General features: G+C 48.1%; 1 protein-coding gene across 4 annotated transcripts in view; it reads left to right on the top strand.

Annotated features, from left to right (window-relative positions):
- Positions 1 to 16,705, top strand: part of LOC137411551 (formin-like protein 2) — a 115,382-nt gene that overhangs the window by 15,152 nt on the left and 83,525 nt on the right. The window contains exon 2 of one of the 4 annotated variants that reach the window (XM_078782248.1): positions 2,221 to 2,494. In XM_078782248.1, the coding sequence (XP_078638374.1) occupies positions 2,312 to 2,494 (183 nt within the window). In that variant the 5' untranslated portion in view covers positions 2,221 to 2,311. Of the gene's footprint in view, positions 1 to 2,093; positions 2,495 to 16,705 lie in introns of those variants that run through there. The other 3 variants (XM_078782250.1, XR_013624172.1, XM_078782247.1) reach the window with 3 other exon arrangements.

A 16,705-nucleotide genomic window follows, 5' to 3' on the forward strand; every position in this document is an offset into this window, starting at 1 on the left:
CTCCCTCCCCCTCCCCCTACCCTTCCCCCTCCCTTCCCCCTCCACCCTACCCTCTCCCCTTCCCCCCTCCCCTTTCCCCTCCCCTCCCCTCCCCCTCCCTCTCCCCCCTCCCTCTCCCCTCCCCCCTCCCTCTCCCCCCTCCCCCCTCCCTCTCCCCCCTCCCCCCTCCCCCCTCCCTCTCCTCTCCCCCTCCCTCCTCTCCCCCTCCCCCTCCTTCTCCCTCCCTCCCCCCTCCTTCTCCCCTCCCCCCTCCCCCCCTCTCCCCCTCTCCTCCCCTCCCCCCTGTTCCCCTCCCCCCCTCCCTCTCCCCCCCTGTTCCCCTCCCTCTCCTCCCCTCCCCCCTGTTCCCTCCCTCTCCCCTCCCCCCTCCCTCCTCTCCCCTCCCCCCTCCCTCCTCTCCCCTCCCCCCTCCCTCCTCTCCCCTCCCCCCTTCCTCTCCCCTCCCCCCCTCCTTCTCCCCTCCCCCCTCTCCCCCCCTCTCCTCCCCTCCCTCCCCCTCCCTCCTCTCCCCTCCCCCCTCCTTCTCCCCTCCCCTCCCCCCCTCCTTCTCCCCTCCCCTCCCCCCTCCTTCTCCCCTCCCCCCCTCTCCCCCCTCCTCCCCTCCCCCCTGTTCCCCTCCCTCTCCTCCCCTCCCCCCTGTTCCCCCTCCCTCTCCTCCCCTCCCCCCTGTTCCCCTCCCTCTCCCCTCCCCCCTGTTCCCCTCCCTCTCCCCTCCCCCCTGTTCCCCTCCCTCTCCCCTCCCCCCTGTTCCCTCCCTCTCCCCTCCCCCCTCCCTCCTCTCCCCTCCCCCCTCCCTCCTCTCCCCTCCCCCCTCCCTCCTCTCCCCTCCCCCCTCCCTCCTCTCCCCTCCCCCCTCCCTCCTCTCCCCTCCCCCCTCCCTCCTCTCCCCTCCCCCCTCCCTCCTCTCCCCTCCCCCCTCCCTCCTCTCCCCTCCCCCCTCCCTCCTCTCCCCTCCCTCCTCTCCCCTCCCCCCTCCCTCCTCTCCCTCCCCCCTCCCTCCTCTCCCCTCCCCCCTCCCTCCTCTCCCCTCCCCCCCTCCTTCTCCCCTCCCCCCCTCCTTCTCCCCTCCCCCCCTCCTTCTCCCCTCCCCCCCTCCTTCTCCCCTCCCCCCCTCCTCTCCTCCCCTCCCCCCTGTTCCCCTCCCCTCCCCTTCCCCCTTCCCTCCCCTCCCCTCCCCGCCCGGCAATGCCGGGTACTTCTGCTAGTATATATATATATATTCATTTATACTCAACATCCACATGACATATATATCGTAGTTTCAATAATTTCAAATTTATTTGCTGAAAGAGTCACAATCGCGCAATGTGAAAAAATGGAGACATGGCTCATTGTAAAGAATTCTCCATGGGGAATAAAATATGTTAATGATGATGTCATAGGTGCCTCCATTATGACGTCATATTTCGACAAGTACAAAACCTCATCCCATCAAGATGGAATTTCCTGAGCGTCATCTAGGGATAAATTCGTGGAGGAAAAAATGACGTCATCGGTCAGGTGGTTCGGCCGCCATATTTGTTTTAACACAAATGCTTTAAAAACCACTTAAAACACGTCCTGGCAGGGTCTGCAATCTCGGATTGCTCTTTCTTCTTGTTGCTGTCTCGCCCCGGAAAGTTCTCCCAAATCAAGTGCCTCGCGGAGATATTTACCCCAAACTAGACCTTCCACGTTCCACCCATGTAAGTGCTGCTTCATCAGGATGAAGACCTATTTAATTACGATTTTTAAAAATTACTATTATGATGACTAGCATATTTATGACGAGTATGACGTCAGCATAGAACTATGAACTTTCATCGCCATAAAGACTGAGTGAGTGCACTACAGCACAGGTGCAGTTTGCAGAAGTAAAAGTACTTTTTATGAGTGACGATCCGAAATGACATTTTCTGTGCGTTTTGGTTTCCCCGAAACAGGAAACCCAAAGTAAAAGCCACACGTGCGGTGTGCGAACAGGCCCCGCCCCTCGAACGATTTTCCGTCTTGGTTCAAACAGGTGTGACGTACGGAGGCTACGTGACAGACTGACAGATGAAAATCGTTCAAAGAATTCATTGAGATTAAATTGAAATTTGAAAACTAAGACTCGCCGAGTTGGATTCGCAATCACAAGTCAAAACTGCCTCTTCCTCAATATCTTATGCGCTCGCGGTTCGTGTGAATCCGGCCGTTCCCTTCTCGAGCCGCGCCCTTAATGGCCCCGCCCATTTGCAGTTTCCACGCCCCCATCCAAGCAGCGCCGCTCTGCCGGTGTGTGGGCGCCGAATCAGGAAACGCAGGGAGCGCGCTGCTCGGGATCGTGGACATGGGGGGCGTCCACAGCAGCGGTGGAGACAGCGGCGATGGAGAGAAAAGTTTGCGACGTCGCTCCCGAAGGGAAAGCTTGCGACGTGGCTCCCGAAGGGGAAGCTTGCGACGTGGCTCCGTACTTGAGAAGCTGCCCATGCCCGAACCCGTGGAACTCGATGAAAGGTTCTCGCAGGTCCTGGTGAGTTGTATTCCTCTTCACTTTGAGTTCGTACCTGTGGTTCTCTTACTCTACCTCAGCTCCCCACCCTCCCCTCGGATTTTCGATGATAAGTTATTTGCGGTGATATTGGATGCATTCCAGTGGCAGGTATAGAGTGGTAGCACCATTCAACTTTCTCTTCACGTGTGAGTCAATTTTGTGTGCGTTTACAAATTACACTTTACAGGATACACGCGTCACGTGGTAAGAGGTGTTGAGTTAACCTTTTAATAACACATTAAATGTGTGTTTCCCAATCGACACGTCAGAACGCACGGTAATCAAGCGCGTTACATTACGTAATCAAGTGTTCCTTTACGCAAATTGATTTTTTTTTTGCATACAAGGTCGAGGCTCGTGTAAGAGCTCACATTGATCACAAAAAAGACAAACTGACACATAAAACATATGATAAAGGGAGCAGGAGAACAAGATCGAGAGCAGGGACATCGGGAGATCTGTGGGAGGGAGAGGGCTTGGGGGGAGGAGGAATGGTAATGGGGGGGAGGAGGAATGGTAATGGGGGGGGGGGGGGGGCGAGGTTAAAAAAACCCCAAAAAAAAAACATGGACACTGCTAGGACTTCCAGGAAACAAGTTGGTATTTAAAAAAAGTGGATCTGGGGTGAATTAACGGGGGTAGAAAAGATCAAAGTTTTGGATTGGGTCAGATAAGAGAAGGTGGTGAACAGCTGTTTTAAAGACCTGGAGGGGGGAGTGGGATTGAAGAGGGTGAGGGAGTTTGTTCCAGAGGCGGGAGAAAAGAGGAATGAAACAGTGAAGGTGAGCAGAGAGTTGATTTTGGCAGTTTAACCATCAGAGGTTTATGGTTAAAGGTTAAGTTTATGGTTAAAGTTTAAGTTTAACCATATAAGTACTAGTACCTGACTGCAAAGCCGCAATGAGCCGGCGAAGCCAAAGCCTCTTGCCACTATTTTACCCATCACATGGCATCAGTAGGTTCGGTAGTGGGTAGTAGGTAGATGTAGTAGGTACCGTACCTAGTTCAAAATGACACCATTTGCATTCTGGATGAGATTAAAATTTATAAAATTTCCTTCTTGATTAATTCGGTGAATTCCGTCTCAACTTCGGATATTTCCGGCCGTGAAAAACTATCCCCTACGGCCGTGAGATTTCAAAAAAATAATTCTTCGTCAATTTTAGAATATTTGACGCCGTTTTCAGCGTCCGAAATGTGGTAAAAAGCTTTTTTGATATATTTTTTCAAATGCTCGAATCTCATTGGTTCCGGTAATTGGTGACGATTTTCGTTGAAGATAATCAGGTCCTGGGGAACGAGGTTGGTCTTAAAGTATTTTAATTACAAATTAGAGGTGCATAAGATTGTGAATCAAAAAAAGACGTGTGAAACAAACTCCAATTGAACTTTTTTCAATTTGTTATGCAGGCTTCCGCATCCGCAAGATGGCGGCCTCCATTGAGCGATTTGGTGCGTCAAAGCTTCGAAATTCTCAAGGGATCCAGCAAAAGCTGGCTTTTCAACATAATACGTACGCGTTCATTCACAACACCGGCTTCACCGGCTATAACATCCGATTTATGTTCGTGTGTGATGCGTCTAAATGGATGAATCAAAGGACCAGAACCGTCCAGAGTACTAACTTTAATTCAGCATAGCACACACCAACAGTTCCAACACCTCAAGACCACACTTCCGGCCCGTCTTCGTGCCCAATAAACAACCACCGGAAGTCCCACCAAGAAGATCCGGGCATTCAAATAACGAACTATTGTTCTTACATATTATAATTAACTATTGTGCTTGCATTACTAAAAAATATATCGTTACGTAATTTTTTAATTGCCGCATCTTGGGGTTAAACAATCCGTGACCTTGTGACGAATCAGCTCATTCTGATGTAACCGTGTCGGAGGCTGGAGGCTGGAGGCTAACATGGCGATAGGCGTCGAGTTAATCTTTTGGTGGCGCATTAAATTAATGTGTTTCCCAATCTTTTAAGATTGTTCTCAATATCGTGTTGCGCTATTGATTCTAAGATTGTTCTTGTTCATCTTTTAAGAGTGCCTTAAATGTGCGTTTCCCAATCAGCCCATTACCGTATTTTGGCACAGGTTGTGACCACAGTGCTGTCATTCTTTTGACTAAGGAACAGCTGGACAGGTCTGCTCACCAGTTCACCACTTTGGCCCGTTAGTCATCGCGAATCTGCTGAACTGTTAAGCCAGGAAGAACACAAGGAACTGCATGCAGGAACTTCAAAGAATGCAGGAAATGCCGTTTCAGACGATCACATTTTCAAAATTCCCTGGGGGAGAACCCCCAGACCTCCCTCCGGCCCTATGACTTCCTGCACCCTCCCCCGGTAGATCCTTGGATCCGCCCCCTAATGGGGGCATCAAATGACACCCTCAACACAGACATTTTCCCGCTCCGTTTGGTTGTACTTGTACAGTATATTGTTGCGGATATGGGATTTGGCCTCCATATCCGCTTGTAAATATTCCCCTATTTCCCCAATACTCCCCAACTATCCCCAATCCCCCACTCCCTAGTCCCATTGTCTGTAAACAACACTCTGTAGAACCGACCTTCCCCTTTTTCCCCCATTAAATGTCGTGCCCAGGTTCACCGCATCTCACGTAGACAACTATAGGACATCTTGCTAGTTATTCTTAGTCTATGTCAGTTAAGGACTCGTTTCCATTAATTCTGACTCTTCGTTGCACCAGAATGTGATTGTATGGCACCAGTAGTGAGTTTAGGACCTCCCCATACCTCCTCCCATCTTCCTCATGAAACAACAACAACAACAACAACAACAACAACAACAACTACAACAATAGCGCGCGGGGAGTGTGCGTCCTCACTCCGGCTTGGTTAGCCGCCATTGCCCATGTGCGCCGACGGGGTTACCACGAAGGGGCTGACTGTCGGCCCCTCGTCAAGGGCGGAGCCCGGTAACCCCCCGCACCCAATAAGAAGCAACGGGCCGATTCCATCTGGGGCGGAGATAACGAGCCGAGGGCGTGTCACTCCCCGCTGGATATACGCAGCCACTTACCGGACGTGACGTGAGATGCACCCCGAGCTTGAAGTGAAGAGAACCAGACGCCACCTCCGAGCGCTGAGAGACCTCCCTGCATCTTTTGGGCCGCGCTATCCTGTCCCTGAGCACAAGGTGCACCTTGTGCTGTCCACCGACTACCTGCCCTTCCTTGCCATCAATCCCCGTGTGAGTCAGTTTTGTCCCGTTTATCTGTGGTCTGTCGGGAATAAGATAAGTGTGTCTAAGTGCCTACCTTCCTATGCCGTACCTCTTGTCCTTGTAATCTCAACGTTCCGAAATATTATAACCTCCTCCGGAGGTCTTGAGAACTGTACCCCTGGTGTCGTGTCATTTAACCCAGCCGTTGTGTCCTTTCCTCAATTGATTTAGCGTAGCGCGACTCGGCCAACGTTCGAGTATAATCAGGTAAACTGTGCAGACGTGGTCATACCAAACCGCTCGGTAAACCAACATCCACAACCGCGTCTGTAACAATATAAATTATAATACAACGAACTTGTGAGCGCACGAGACGTAACTTTCAGAATCACGTTATACATTTTAAACTCTGTGTTACATCTCAATTAAGAGGCTACCTGCCGGCTGTATAAATCCCTTATCTTATGTAATTGTGAATCTTCAAACAGATGATGTGATGCATTCTGTAATTTGGAGATCACTCACCATTGATAGGCCGAAGGGATGGAGGGGTTGTAATTGTTGAACAGATATTGCGTAATGATGTGTAAATCAGGTCCAAAATCTTGTGTGCTCGAGCCCAATTAGTGATGGCCAGAATCACATTTCAAGTTATTTAATTTTCTTGTCCCCCTCTCTTTTGGTTTTGACGTCTTGGATTTTAAACCTCACTTTCCTATTATTTCACCCTCTTTATAGTTTATAATGTGTGCGGCCATCCGAGGATAATTGTCATCTGTGATCTTCTGGTTACTTGTTACATACATATATAGGAGGAGGAAAATAAAATTCCATTCAAGCAAGCACTGTACACAATTTGGCGGCACGCTGTACACAATTTGGTGACAGGCTGTACACAATTTGGTGGCACGCTGTACACAATTTGGCGGCGCGCTGTACATAATTTGGCGTCGCACTGTAAACAATTTGGCTTCGCACTGTAAACAATTTGGCTTCGCACTGTAAACAATTTGGCGACGCGCTGTACACAATTTGGCGACGCGCTGTACACAATTTGGCGACGCACTGTACACAATTAGGCGGCACGCTGTACACAATTAGGCAGCACACTGTACACAATTTGGTGGCGCGCTGCACATAATTTGGCGTCGCCCTGTAATTTGTAAACAATTTGGCGTCGCACTGTAATTTGTAAACAATTTGGCGTCGCACTGTAAACAATTTGGCGACGCACTGTAAACAATTTGGCGACGCACTGTAAACAATTTGGCGACGCACTGTAAACAATTTGGCGACGCACTGCAAACGATTTGGTGACGCACTGTAAATACTTTGGCGATGCACTGCACACAATTTGGTGATGCACTGCACACAATTTGGCGATGCACTGCACACAATTTGGCGATGCACTGCACACAATTTGGCGATGCACTGCACACAATTTGGCGATGCACTGCACACAATTTGGCGATGCACTGCACACAATCTGGCGATGCACTGTACACAATTCGGCGATGCACTGCACACAATTTGGCGAGGCACTGCACACAATTTGGCGATGCATTGTACACTATTTTGCGATGCACTGTACACTATTTGGCGATGCACTGTACACTATTTGGCGATGCACTGTACACTATTTCCACAAAGACATAGCACATGTACCTGTACTATATGCATTATTGTTGTGAGCTGTGCACATGCTATAAATAGCCCAAAGGTAAGTGTTGACTGCTCCAATTGCAGGTAGAAGGTATCGGCTTCAGATAGGGAGTGAAATTTTTTAAACTTTTTGCTCAAAATGGTGTCGAAATAGCAATGATTTTAAGCATTGCACACCATCGCCATGGTAACCAAATATATCCAAATGTATATAAGTATATGCTGAATATTCAATTTTTTAGTACTTTAACATTTTTTTGTTTTCAATTTTGATTCTGCACACTGAAGGGTAATTTCGTACTAAATATGAAAATGTGATTTTTGAAAATTTATTTATTGCTAATTGTTCTTGTAACCATGATTTTTTTTTTTCTCTCTTTCATGGTAGTTTCCTTAATCATTGCCCGCATGTACACTCAAGATACGCCATGATGTATGACCCATGACATATGACGTGTAGTGAGGGGAAAAAGCGAAGAAGGCGCTGGCACTCGAGTGGTCTGGACAGAAGGGTTAACGTGGAGAGAGGCTTCAGCGAATGTGATGGGCTGGCAGGATGGCCTTGGAGTACGCACACTTACCTCTAAGCTGTCAAGCCTGTGTTTTAATCCCGACCCAGCTACATCCAAACTGGCATCCCGTTGTTTCACAGTCGTCAACGTTTCACTGATTATGATGATTCATCAGTGTGTGTCGTCCCTCGGATGAGTCTTAAACTAGGTATCCAGTGTGCCGGTATTAGTTGGCAGACGTTAAATATCCCACGATGTTCTTCGGAAAGAGTAGGGGTGCTTAGCTCTGCTGCTGAGCCTGCTGGGGAAGTTTAGAACTCTTTCATATTCCCCTCCTACCCCCGAATACAAATTCCTGACTATGCCAGTGCCTGTGGAGTGCTAATATTGACTCTTGGCCCCGGGCGACACAAACCGTAACTCCGCCACTGATATATGGACCGTGTCCGCCGTCCGGGTACTCTATGCATGGACTGTGTCCGGGTACTCTATGCGTGGATTGTGTCCGGGTACTCTATGCGTGGACTGTGTCCGGGTACTCGATGCATGGACTGTGTCCGGGTACTCGATGCATGGACTGTGTCCGGGTACTCGATGCATGGACTGTGTCCGGGTACTCGATGCATGGACTGTGTCCGGGTACTCGATGCATGGACTGTGTCCGGGTACTCTATGCGTGGACTGTGTCCGGGTACTCGATGCATGGACTGTGTCCGGGTACTCGATGCATGGACTGTGTCCGGGTACTCGATGCATGGACTGTGTCCGGGTACTCGATGCATGGACTGTGTCCGGGTACTCGATGCATGGACTGTGTCCGGGTACTCGATGCATGGACTGCGTCCGGGTACTCGATATACACTGGGTTTCACTCCCGACTTGTATGCATGGAAAAAATGTGATAACGGTGTCAGAACTTTGTCTCTCATGTGTGTGCTGGGTACATGTGTGTGCTGGGTTCATGTGTGTGCTGGGTTAATAGGGGATCTCCACTTGATGGGTATGATAACGTTGCCCAAGCTTTTTCTCAGTGGTCCGTACTGGGTTTATAGGGGAACTCCACCTGACTGTATGATAATGGTGTCCGAACTTTGTCTCACAGTGGTGTGTACAGGATTTATAAGGGATCTGCACCTGATGGGCATGATAACAGATCATAAAAGTTTTACCACTCAATCGTGATGGGCCAAAAGGCCTTCCCAACAACTTTTGAGCCCTTTTGTTTTTGTCATTGACTGCTACCTTAAAAAAATGTTTAGTAAAAATTTTTTTAAAGTAAAAATTCATTCCATAAGGTTGCCTCTTTAAACCGAGGATGGGGCTAAAAACCTCAAAAAATGGAGGGGTTGGAATCCGATTCTGCTAAAAGCATCATCGTTCTTGGCAAGACCAGACAAGGAAGGAGGAGAGTTGCACAAACCGCAAGAGAGATGAAAGAAGAAAGGGGAATATACATGTTGCTCATGTGAGATCATGGAAGGGAAGCGAAGGGAAAGCGATTAGTTCGCCCTAAGGTGGACCGATCGAATAGTTGGATCGGGGTCATGGTGCAGCACGTAACAACATGGAGGATTTGATTGCCAACGTATCGGGGCCCACAACGATGGATCGCAGAACGGAATTGACATTTTGTGTTCTTCATTATGTCTTCGTATCATAAAACCAGTGTGACATTTCCTTCAAGTAGTTTGTTAAAATATTCTTTGGCTTAATCATGTATGATATGGGGGAAGGGGCTACCTTCATCCACCTGGACTACTTCCTCTTGTCGAGGTACAGGTGCATATTTGATAGTGAATGCAATAGTGTGGTGTTTATTTACTTTTGATGAAGTCCTTGTATTTACTATGTGCTCCAAAGTGTTTCGCCCCCTTGCATTTAACAAACAGTGCTACAGACATATTTAGCAACATTTTAATTTATTTCTTTTCTTAGTTCATACATTCCCATCTACTTCCTAACATCCCGAACCTGACGACAGTTTCGTGCAGCGAGGGAATTTCCAAAAAGCACTCGGTGAAGATGCGAATGGAGTGGCTCTTCTTCTTTTTTTGTCGTTGTTCATGGGAGCCGGCCCAGAGATGGGAGGGCACATAGGTAGGTCTTATAAGGACCGCCTTTTAGGTATGATAGCTGAAGACGAGATTCTTGTTCTTCTAAGCTGGTTTATATTAATGGTGTTATCTCCCATGCTGGACCTCCAGAGGACGGTGTCCCTTTGCCATCCAGTATTCTGGGACGAACACTGTTCTTGCTCCACATTGATGATCTCTCTTCCTCACTTGAAAATCTGTTATTTTTCTACCCTTTGCCACTCTGCCCTTTTAAGGACTGTTCCTTAACCCTACAACAAGTCGCCTGTAGCAGGAACTCTTTTTACCAATCTCAAGAAAATTGTTAACTGGTCCTTTACCTCAAATGTGTCTTTCAATGTTGGAAAGAGCCATAATTTCACTTTACATCTCCATCAGAACCAACTGGCAAAACCTTCCTTCGTGGGGAGCTCTTTGGCCTCGTCATCGGCCATAACCTGTTTTTAGTCGATCGTATCTCCAAGTTGGTTTCCAAATCTGGCTGCTACCTCAGAATTGTCTTCAGAGATGAGTCATGTCTCTTATATCCTCAGATTATACGAGGCTTTCAAGGTGTAAAAGAAACCTTCATCCAAAGTGCTGTGAATGAACACTCTCCACCTCCACCCTAGCCCCATTTGCTTGTGCTGCTGTTTTATATCTTGCCCACCGCTCCAACTTTGAGGTCATGGAATCTCAGGTCTTTCATCCTTTTGGCATCTTGCAGCAGGAGCCTGAGTCTCAGGGTCTACTTGTGCTCACTGTAGGCAGGTTGGGGTCTTTACTCTTTCTCTTTAACTGCCACTATTCTAATCTAGCTCTTCATTCCCTCTTACCTTTCTGCCAAATTCCTGCTATTCCAGGTTGCACATGTTCTTTAGTGTACCTATTACAAGTATTACATGTTGCCATCCTTTACTCTGTGAACTCAACACTCACCTCCATTATTTTGTCCCCTCTTTTTACCCTCGCCTGAGGAGAGGGTATTGCAATTGAGTCAGTTTGTTTGTTTGTCTGTTTGTTTGTCCGCACAGAATAAATAAAATTTTCTCTGCAGCCGTTGGTCCGATTGACAAGAAATGTTCACCATAGGTGCAACTCCACCTGTATAATTTTTAAATGATAATTATGACGTCATAGGTCACGTGGTTCGGCCGCCATATTGGAAAAACCGAAAAACTTTGCACCTCCATATCTCCGAAAGTGCTGAATAGAAAAAATTGAGACGGTTCATTGTAAAGAACTCTCTGTGTGGAATAAAATATGTTCATGATGTCTTAGGTGCCTCCATTATGATGTCATAAATCGACAAGTACAAAACTTCATCCTGTCAAGATGAAATTTCTGGAGCGTCATGTAGGAATAAATTGGTGGGGAAAAAAAAAAATTAATTTCGTCGGTGACGTGGTTTGGCGGCCATCTTGGAAAAACCAAAAACATTTGCACGTCTATATCTCCGAAAGCGCTGCATAGAAAAAATTGAGACATGGCTCATTGTAAAGAACTCTCCATGTGGAATAACATCTGTTAATGATGATGTCATAGGTGCCTCTATTATGATGTCATAATTTGACAAGTACAAAACTTCATCCGATCAAGATGAAATTTCTTGAGCATAATCTATGAATAAATTAGTGGAGAAAAAAATAATAATGATGACGTCATTGGTCACGTGGTTCTGCCGCCATATTTGTTTTAACACAAAATCCTTAAAAACCACTGAAAATACATCCTGGCGAGGATTTGCAATCTCTGATTTCTCTTTCTTGTCTTGCTTGTGGAGCCGTCATCCTGAGTATGTTGTCTCGAGCTCTTCTCGACAGGATTTTTTTTTCTGCTGTTTGCTGCCCCCCACAGTCACTCCCACTGCAACCCGGACCCACTTTCTTCTGCAGCTCTCTTTTATTATGGTCATGCACCTGTGCATTCTCATATACCTATTTTCTCTTCGTCTCGTTTCGTCTGTTATTTTTCATGAACCGTGACACTTGTTTGAATACTTGTAAAAAGCACATCCACCTGGCTTTTTCAACTTTTGCAAAGTGCTGTAAATGGTCAAATTTTTTATGTTTACGTCTCATTCATGAAGAGCAGCTTGTATACGGACCTAAGTCAAAGTACCTATATGCTTTTGATATTGTTGCGGTTTTGTAAATAAAGGCAACCCCCCTATAGTTAGTTACACCACAACATGTAGCCTCGCTTAGTTAGTTATTTCTTATTAAATGTAAAGTATAGTCTCCTTCCTAGTGTTAGTATGCGTTGAGGCAGGTAGAGTAAGGGTAGGCCTCATTGAAGCCTGAAGTGCCATGTCATGGGCTGAGGACAAGTCTAGCAGGCCCGAGGGAGGAGCTGGAGGGCGTGGCCGGTAAGCAGCGAACAGTCAATGGGAACTAAAGGGAGTGGCCAGTAAGTTACAGCCAATGAGAGCTAAAGGGAGTGGCCAATAAGTTACAGCCAATGAGAGCTGAAGGGAGTGGCCAAGAGTCACCAATAAGGGGCTGTCACGACACGTGGCCCCCGGCGGCCAGTGGAGGCCCGTGGAACATTCGAGTGGGGCTCGGGGGGGGGGGGGCTATAAAACCCGGCCCGGACCCCTGTTCTCTCTCTCTCTGGCAGGCTGAACGCTCTCTCTGGCCCGGACTCTGAACGTTCTCTCTGGCAGGCAGGCACTCTCTCTGGCCCGGGACTCTGAACGCTCTCTCTGCCCTGACGACCTCTGCCTGGACTCCCTGCACGTGCGCTCTGCCTCGCTGACCTTGGGATACGCTCCTCAGATTCCTGTTACGTGCACGACTGTGATCAACGCCCCTGCCGCGAACAGCCTTGGGGGGGGGGGGGGGTGGGTAGGGGGGGGGGTTGGGGAGGGAACCGCCGAATGAGCCCGTCTGGGCAAACTGCACGAGTGGCCGCGCTTTGGGCGCATTCCCCTCTTCCTCCCCTTCCCCAAACGAGTCTGAGGGCCCTTGTCTGGGAACGTAAGTAAGGCCGTTAAGATTCTCTACTGTGTCCCTTTTCTATAGCTATTGTACATTTGTGAATAAATCCTGTGGTTTGTTTCCAACCTGGCCGTCTTCGTCCTTTCACCATTGTGCCTAGCATTGCACGAGTTAAAACCACTCGATCGGGTTCCATAGTGTTAACGGCACGAGTTACGCGACGCACAACCGCTCGGGCGTTAAAGACCAGTGTGACTCGTGCGAGGTTCAGCCCCCGTTCTCACGGCTGCGTGTGTCGAAGGTACTCGGGTCGTGACCGTTAACCCTTCCACGCATTAGCTGCGGGCTCGGCGGCTGGAATTGCCCAGCAATCCGTCCACCACAAGTATAGTGTGGGGGTGGCCTCATGGACTCGAAGCTCGAGGGGGAGCAGGGCTTAACCCTCCTCCCCCCCCCCCCCCTTCATTACGTCGATGAGCTCGAGATTCGCAACAATATCAAAGTTCGAAACTTTTCCCATCGCTCACTTTTGCTCTTACCATTGAACACCGAACAGGAAACAGGCACATTGACACAACATTTCCTTTTGGGTTTTTTTATTTTTCGCTGTGTGCGTGTGTGTAAGTACTTGTTAATGGCCCTGGTTGACTCAAATCTAGCTTCTCTGACACTCCATTATGCATTTGGGGTACTTCTTGTAAAAGTTTCCTCTGCACTGTTCCATTTCTTCCCACACTCGAGTATTACTTTCATAACTTTCTCCCTATGGCTCATCTGATCATGTGCTTGTTAAAGTGGACATCTCTCTGACCATTCTCAGAGAGCCTCCCCAGCATTGACGAGTCTGGCATTTTACTCAGGCCAACTGGCACAGTCTTCAAGCAGCCATCAATCATCTGGACTGATCTCCCATCTCTACTGCCTCTGACATCAACTCATCCTGGGAATTCTTCCAAAGTAAATTGCTCTCTCTCATGCACAGATTTATCCCATCTCGTCTTCAGTTGTCATACCCTTCGTCCCGTCCCGTCCATGGTACACGGAATCTTGTGGTGATGCAGTTGCCCAGAAACAACTTGCCTTCGCCTCCTGGAAAGCAAATCCAACGGAAGGAAATCTCATTTCCTTTCACAAAGCCTGAAACTAGTGTGTCCACCCTCAGGAGAGCCAGGAAACAATATCTCTCCACTCTCAAGACCGAACTCTCAAACCTGTCTCCCTCTTCCAAATCCTGGTGGTGTCTGGTCAATTCTGTTTCTGGTGTTTGTTCCCCCTCCAACCCCTCCCTTACCTCAAATGGCTACACAGCTGACTCTGTACATGAAAAAGCTGAATGCCTCAACTCTGTGTTTGCCTCTAAATCTTGTGTCCCAAACCCATCCCTCTCTGTACCCACCGTACCCAGTCGTACCCAGCTGCTCCTGGACTCTGTGTCCTTTTTCTCTTGACAAGGTGGAGAAGTTTCTGTCAATCCTCGACTCTGATTCTGCAACTGGATCAGACGGCATCAGCCCACGGGTCCTAAAACCCTGCTCTGCTGCTCATTCACTCCCTCTCTCTGTTCGCTTCACCCTCTCTTTTGCTCAAGGTCATCTGCCATCTGCCTGGAAATCGGCCAACATTACCGCTATGCACAAAAAAGGTGCAAAAACAGATCCTTGCAACTACAGACCAATCAGCCTTCTCCCAATTATCAGCAAAGTCATGGAATCCATCATTGCTTCGGATATTAAATCTTTCCACTTCTCCAATGGCTTAATATCTGATCATCAGTTTTTGTTTCAGACCAGGTCACTCTTCTGGACATGCTGTTTCTGCTGTCTCAACAATGGATGGAGGTCTTCAATGCCAAACAGGAAATTGGAGCCGTCTCCCTTGACATATCACGTGCCTTCGATACGGTCTGGCACCCTGCTCTGTTCACCAAACTCTCCTCCTATGGTATCCATGGAAATCTCGAAGCATGGCTTGTGGACTTCCTCTCTAGTCGTAGTCAACGTGTGGCCCTGAATGGGTTTCTCTCATCTCCCCTTCCTGTTCAGGCTGGAGTTCCCCAGGGCAGTGTTCTGGGCCCTGTGCTTTTTCTGGTCTTCATCAATGATCTCTCTGACTCTCTTGAAAATCGTCTCTATCTCTTTGCTGATGACTCCACTCTCTGCCGCTCCATTCCTCATCCCTCAGATCGGCAGTCTGCAACCGCCGCACTCTCTGCAGACCTGGACAAAATCACAGACTGGTCAAACAAGTGGAACATGTCTTTCAATCCTGACAAATCTCACACTCTTACGATGTCTCTCCGAAAAGACCGACTGGACAACTCTCCCATCTACTTTCTGAACAATCCTCTCCAAGAAGTTCCATCACTCAAGCTTTTGGGTCTCACTATCTGCCCTGATCTTTCCTGGGAAAACCACATTTCCAATCTGGCCTCCAAAGCCAGTTGCCGACTGGGCATCCTCCGTCGTGCGAAGTCCTTCCTTGGCACACCTGAGCTCCTCTCCACATACAAGGCTTTCATCCGCAGCTCAATGGAATACTGTTCTCCCCTCTGAGCTCGGCTTCACGCTGTTGAAATCGAAGCTTTCAGAATCATTGGAATCTCCCGCGATGAGGCTAACTGTGAGGGCCTCTAACTTGCTCACGGCAGGCAGGTTGGTGGACTTTGTCTTCTAACGACTCCTCTCCGGCCTAGCTCCCCCAGCTCTATCTGTGCTCTGTCCCCCAAATATTCCTACAGGTCGCACAAGATCTACCAGCAACCCTCTTATGGTGAAACTGCCATAATCAAGACTCTCTGCTCACCTTCACTCTTTCGTTCCTCTTTTCTCTCACCTCTGGAACAAACTCCCTCACTCTTCAATCCCACTCCTCCCTCCAGGTCTTTAAAACAGCTGTTCGCCACCATCTCTTATCTTCACCCATCCAAAACCTTGATCTTTTCTACCCCCGCTAATTTCACCCCAGATCCACTTTGAAATACCAACTTCCTTCCTGGAAGTCCTTGCAGTGTCCTTGTGTTTTAGACTTCTCCCTCCCCCCCCCCTTCCCACACCTCCCCCCCTCCCACAGATCTCCCGATGTCCCTGCTCCCAAATGTTTTAGTGCTTCCCCTTCTCTCCCCATCTTGTCTACCGCTCCCCTTATTATATGTTTGATGTGTCTGTTTGATTTTTTGTGTGTGATAAACGTTAGCTCTTTCACGAGCTTCGATCCTGTATACAAAAAAAAAAAAAATGCCAGAAAAATCTCGACTTCTAGCAGGAGACTACTTTTTCATTTATTTTATTCAAAAAAATCTCTAATATCTATTCAACTGTTGAGCATTGTCACTTTACCTGTTGTTGGTACATAGTTGTTGAGTTGTTTCGCAATGTAGCCTTGACATTTTCATGATGTTATGCTCCTTAGAATGCGGAGGGCTTGTGTAAGAGCTTTTATCATTACCTCTGCCACCAATGGTGGGCGGAGGTTATATTTTCACCCCTGTCTGTCTCTGTGAGTAGGATATCTCAAAAAGTTATGGAATGATTTGGATGAAATTTTGTGGACAGGTTGGGTGTGTGGCAAGGACGAAATGTTTATATTTTGGTGAACATCCGGATCTGGATCTGGCCTATCGGTGAGATACAAACGTAAACTGTTCAGCCTAGCGGAGGTATGCGCTTTTCTGAATGCCATTCTAGTTAATGTATTTTCTTGATTATTTGATTTTGACACCTTCATTTTAACAAAAGTGGATTTATCATCTGCCCATAGTTTTACCTTTCTCAGTTGCTGGTCAAATTAGGGTTTATTGTCCCCCGTCGCACCGCGGA

Source organism: Myxine glutinosa, chromosome 7 (assembly GCF_964187855.1).
Source record: "Myxine glutinosa chromosome 7, kmMyxGlut1.1, whole genome shotgun sequence".
NCBI classification, from domain to species: domain Eukaryota; kingdom Metazoa; phylum Chordata; class Myxini; order Myxiniformes; family Myxinidae; genus Myxine; species Myxine glutinosa.